Raw genomic sequence first — 5,948 nt, 5'->3', positions numbered from 1 at the left:
GGGGGGGGGGAAATGCATGTTGCATGAAAGAAAATATAGCATCCAGTACAAGAGAAGAATGCTGATTTTCCACGCAGAAAGTAGCAGGGTGTTGCCTTCAAACTGGAGCCCCAGCCTGCCTGGCATGATCACTCATCCTGGTCTGCCACCTCCACAGCAGAGCTTTGGGGCAGACACAGATGGCCAGAACCCTGTAGCTGGGACATAGCCATATGCCCACTCCCTGCCACTGGAGTGGCCAGATTGAGTCAGCTTATCCCCTCATCCCTTCCAGTATGAAATCTCTGAGCAGGTAGAGGAAGTATCTGCCCAACAAAGTTCCATCTTGTATCTAGTTTGTGCACCATTGGCTTGTGCTGCTACTGACTGACAGATCCTTTGGATACCTCACCTGGCTAGCCTCCCAACCTCACTCTCTGCCTGACCCTCTGGATACCTGGCCTGGCTCTGGGCTGATCTTCCAGATACCCTAACCCAATTAGCCCTCTGACCTTGCATTCTGCCTGACTCTCTGGATCCCCGACTCAATTCCCCAAACAGATCTCTCAGATTATGGTTTCCTGGCTTCTCCCACACCCTGAGGTGACCCCCCAGAAATGGCCACCAGAGAAGAAGCTATTATGGACAGATTGCCCAGGGAAGATATGGGATGTATTAAGGAATGGGGTTGGATTAAGAAACGATGGGGTTTTATTGCATTACCTTAATTTTTTGAGTTAGGAAAACAGAATTTTTTTTAAATCAACAATTTATTTTAATTATTTTCTTTCAAAAAGGGCTGAGATTCTTTCAAACATGGCCACCCTACTTGCTGATTTACCACATAGCACTGAGAGAGTTCCTGTCTATAACTCATCAAAAGAGATTATGACTGTCTTGACAATCCAGTTCAAAGGCATGAATTAGGCCACCAAACATCTCCTTCCAGGGGACCCAGCAGTGACATTTCTAAATTAGCATTCTTGTGTGGTGTCAGAAATGGTATGACTGAACATCTGGAGTTTCAGGTGTTCATATTTTAAAAAAAGTTGATTTTTTCCCCTGCAGAAATCATATCATTTTCACAAAAAATTAATTTAGTCAAAAGCCTAGGAGCAGGCACCATTTTACTTATATAGAAGCTTTTTCCAGGCAAGAAAAGCCATCCTGACTACTATTCATATATGCTGCTGAGAATAGGGCTATCGCAACCAGTCTGTACTGCAGCAAAGCCTGCTCATAGGGTCATTTCCTTTGTTGAATAAATCCCCATCTGGTTGCTGAGAAGTGTACCTGATCTGTTCCCTCAATGACGAGGGGTCATTTGTTATGCTCCCATAACTACAGGCACAAGCAGAAAGTGAAGATGGCACTAAGTTATAACAAAAAACAAAAAAACAGGCAATGGAGGAGAAAAGAACTGCCTGTCCCAGGCAAGACAACTGCAGTGAAGCTCTCCTCCAGATAATTCATCTTAATTATAATAGTCAGCAAGTTCCATCATACTGATTTCCATGATAAGACCAATATTGCTACCAATGACAGTAAGGGATATATTGTGGTGGAACAGGAGAAAGGGTAACATACAAATTTTGCTTTTTCATATTCATATTTGGTCTTTGTAGAAAGCATTTGAAAAGGTTAGAAGTAACTATCATTATATCAGGTATGCTGACTTGGAGTCTTCTGACTGACAGTTGCATCTACTTATCTTACTTTGCAGGGTATGGTGTATGAGAGTTAGGTGTCAAGTATAATGACGAGAAGAAAGAGAGAGAGAGATGGTATGGTCTCAATATCAACATACATGTAACATGAAAAATAATGTCAGGAGGTTAGCCATTCAATCTTCTTAAAAGGCAATAAATCTATCAGTTAGCATTATACACTTACACATGTACTAGATATAGGGCAAAGAAATTTGCCCCATATGTAGTACCTATCTCTGGCATGGTACTAGATATTTAGAGATCACTAGAATAACTGGAAAATTATATAATCCCTTCTATAGGAAGGACAATGACTATTAATTAAGGTTGCAATAGAGCATTTGGGGATACACACACACATACATACATACATTTAGTTATTTGGATTTGCACACAATAAAAGATCATCCAGATATTTGTTTCAACTGTTCTTGACATAACTTAAAACTATCAAAACATGATTCTTTTATTATTATTATATTAAACTGCAGTGATTCCACATAGCCCTAACCAGGAATCAAGCTTAATTAAAAGTTAAAACAAAAGAAAATAGATCATGGTCTACTTGCTAAGGCACAGACCTGGGATAAAGGAGAACCAAATTAAATTCCCTTTTATGTCACAAACTTACTCCCTATGGCTAGGTACAGGCATTGAAAAAGCCCAAGGCAGAATCAGTCTAAGTGATGTGGTTTTCTGTAAGCAACTTAGTTTAACTCGGTAGCAAACAAAACACACATTAACCCTCTGGTGGCAGAGATAGGGGATGGACAAATATTAGACTGGGTTCTGCCATTTTTAAACAAGTCTGTCTGTGCTGAACTTCTATTATAAGTATAGACCAGTTTTGCGTACTGAACTTCTGTTCTGTTACAGGTATAGATTGGTTTCCAATCACTTATACCAGTAAAAGTGTAATGTCTGTAGCTGGCCCATGTTATCTTTGGCAAGTTATTTAATTTTCCCTGTACTTCAATTCCTCACCTATAAAATCAGGATAATACTACTTCCTTTCTTCATTCTTTGGTCTACTTTGTCTCTCAGTAAGTAACTTTATGAGGCAAGAAATGTCTCTTACTATGTGCACATGCAGTACTTAGCTTTATAAGGCCCTGATTCCAGGTGCTATTGTAAAACAATAACCAACATTCTCCTTAATTGTCAACAATTAAACATCATCACAGTTATCATCGTTTTTCCTAACAGGCACAAACTGTGAGATGATACAATACATTAGACATATGCAGAGGAGACAGTCATTAAATCAGAATAAGATGCATTTATTTTGCAACCGAAAGAAAAATATTTGATTGAAGGCTTAGAGACACAAAAATATATTTAAATTTAGTTTTTTAAATTTTACTATAAATGTGTTGCCTATTATTGCTACTTTATTTCTTTGCATAATTCTACTATAGTAACTGAATATTTACGAGTGATGCATGATGTGAAGAAAATATTTTTTTAAATCACTGCTGATGCAATAAGCCAGTGGCACAGGTGCTCACTACTCACAGCTGCAAATGAAGTATATAGTGAACGTATTTAATGTTGCATAATTCTAAGTGCTCCAGATCCTCAAAATGGCAGCCCAAAGAAAAAGAAGGCTAGTCAAAAAACATGATGAATTCTTAGCACAAATATTTTGTTGAAAAATAGATAGATAGAAATAGATAAATAGTTATAAATAAATTAATAAAATGTACACACATACATATATATATACACACAGAGACACAGGCAAATACATCTCCAGGCAACACTTTTATTCAGGAAACTTGAAATTCTTTCAGTGCACTGGAGAAAAACAGACTATTGACTGACAGGCTGCTAATAGCTATAATGTCCACAAGAGCAAGACTCAGGCTATAAAAAGGGAAAAGAGCATTTACCAACGAAGCAAATACTAAGCTCTCTTCTGCTGTTCAGTGAAGTGATACTGTTTGGGGAAAAATACAAGTTGCTAGAGTCTATTTTCTGCTGTGCAGCATGAAGAAAATCAATAAAAACAGAAGCACGTTTATCTAAAATAAAACTGACACTTTCAGCCACTATACAGTATTTTGTTATCCCATCTCATGAAAAACATCTATCAACACATGAAAAACACCCATCTCAATGCATGAAGGGTGTTTTATTCTTGAATCTATTCCAACTGAGATTTAAGTGCCACGTCAGTAAGAATGAGAAAAGCACACCAGATACAGTTAATACTGACCTGCCCATAAACCTTGAACAGAATACAAAAATTAATTAAAACTAAATTTGTGCTTTGTGGTTTTTAGTTCTGGCACAGACCAACAGCACAACTTCAAAGCAACATGGACAAAATATCTACTCTTCCCATACTGTCAGAGTGAAAACCGAAAGTTACCAGGGAACTAGTTTACCATGGGATTTCTCACCTAGTTTAGCAAACTTAAACTGATTCCAATCATTTTTGAGTATTCACCCACATCAAACCTTTGCAATGTATCCCCATGCTGGCATTGTGCCATTCACACGACTCCAACAGTACAATCACTCACAGTTATCCTTGTGTAGGGGTAACTGAAACCATGAGTTTCAGGGTTTACTGGCAGGGACCCAGCATATTTTTGCTGAGCAACAGTAAGAGGATGGAGACTAAAGGCTGCACAATGGGATTCCCCCCTTTTTGTTGTGCAGTGGCATGAATTCATCCAGGCTCCTACACAACAAAATGATGAAACAAGAATGTGTGAATTAGTGAAAATTAGAGCTACTTCAGTAACCTCTAGAGCAATGATCCTCAGCCAGGGTGCCAAAGACAAATCAAGAGATTTCATATAGAAATCCATAGTTACAGTCTTTTTGAGTTATTTGTAACAGAAAAATCTACTCTATTAATTTTCTGGGGTCAAAAAAAGAGTGAAAATTACAAGTTGGCACTTTCCAAGAGGTGCCTCAAGTCTCTCCAGGGGTGTCCAGAGTCTAAAAAGATCGAGAGCCACTGATTTAGAGACAAGATGTGTCTTGGTACAATACGTACAAAGGCCCCATCACCAGACTTTCTGAGATTTATACTACCCTTTTCTCTTCAGAATGGTTACTCCAGGAGTGGGCCAAATATGGCCCATGGGCTGCATCTGGCCCACCAGGCCATTCTATCTGGCCCATGGGACCCCTAAATATTTTAGAAAATTTATTTTTATCTGCTCCTGTTGCCTGTCAAAGATGACCGGCCCCAGTGACAGCAGGACCCAAGGGGAGCCAGCAGCAGGACCCAGAGGCTGAGCAGCACGGCCTGCCTGGCTCCACACCATCCCAAGCCCCCCACCTTCCCTCCCACCCCCAACCGGAAGCCTGAAGCTTCTGCCCTGGCAACCCTGGGGCTGTTCCCTGCCTCCCTCAGTGTGAGTGGAAAGGAAACCACTGTGATCTGCCCAGCAGCCTGGAACTGCATGGGGCTGGCCAGGATGGAGCCAGAGCAGGCCGGAGGACAGGGGGAGGGGAAGTGGTGGTAGCTTGGGGAGCAGTGGGGGGTTGCCGCAGGAAGTGGTGATGGCAGGGAGAGCCACGGGCAGTGGTGGCAGCAGAAGTGGCAGGAAGTGGCAATGGCACTCTGGGAAGTGGTAGTGACACAAAGTGGCAGAGGCAGCAACAGGGACCAGCGGAAGGGCTGCAGGAAGTGGCGGTGGGGGGAGTTGTGGGAGGGGCCACGGAAAGGAAAGCAGCGGGGAGCAGTGGCTAGGATCAGTGGCAGGTGGATGTGCAGGAGGGAAAGCAGGGTAATGGTGGGGGAGTGGTGGTGGCAGGTGGGAGCACAGAGCCTGTGCCAGGCTCCTGGGGCTGGCAGGGACCCAGGTTGAGATGGCAGGAGTGTGGAGCCTGGGCATGCAGTCTGCCTGGCTGCATCACGTGAAGCTCTCATGCAGTCAGTGAGAACCACATGCGATATAGCCAGTGGCCTGGCCTGTGGGGGGTGCTTCTTGCATTCCCTCTTTCTCCCTCTCTCTCTCCCACCCTACCCACCATAACACCACAACCTCCCACAGTCCCCACCCCAAACACATACCTCACACCCATCCACACCCACCCACCATACCCACACCCCCACTCCCTAAACACATCCCCACATATATCCCCTTACTGCCCACACACCATATACAGTAGGACTGTAGTTTGAGCTCGTACGCAATCACCTGTAGATACACTTCACAAACACGTAAATCAGTGCAAAAATATTGTTACATAAACTTAAAATAAGTTACAGTAGATATTTTATTTTTTTGTTATGAT

The 5,948-nt window shown here is 42.1% G+C and overlaps 1 protein-coding gene across 1 annotated transcript in view; it reads right to left on the bottom strand.

Moving 5' to 3' along the window:
- CDK14 (cyclin dependent kinase 14) overlaps nucleotides 1–5,948 on the bottom strand; it is an 869,337-nt gene that overhangs the window by 287,954 nt on the left and 575,435 nt on the right. The window contains 1 exon segment of the mRNA XM_019508390.1: nucleotides 2,084–2,135. Coding sequence (XP_019363935.1) covers nucleotides 2,084–2,135 — 52 coding nt within the window.

Source organism: Gavialis gangeticus, unplaced genomic scaffold (genome assembly GCF_001723915.1).
Source record: "Gavialis gangeticus isolate Ggan-Ray unplaced genomic scaffold, GavGan_comp1, whole genome shotgun sequence".
Lineage (NCBI taxonomy): Eukaryota > Metazoa > Chordata > Crocodylia > Gavialidae > Gavialis > Gavialis gangeticus.
The sequence above is the reverse complement of the archived record's forward strand: the minus strand, read 5'-3'. Positions and strand labels throughout refer to the sequence as shown.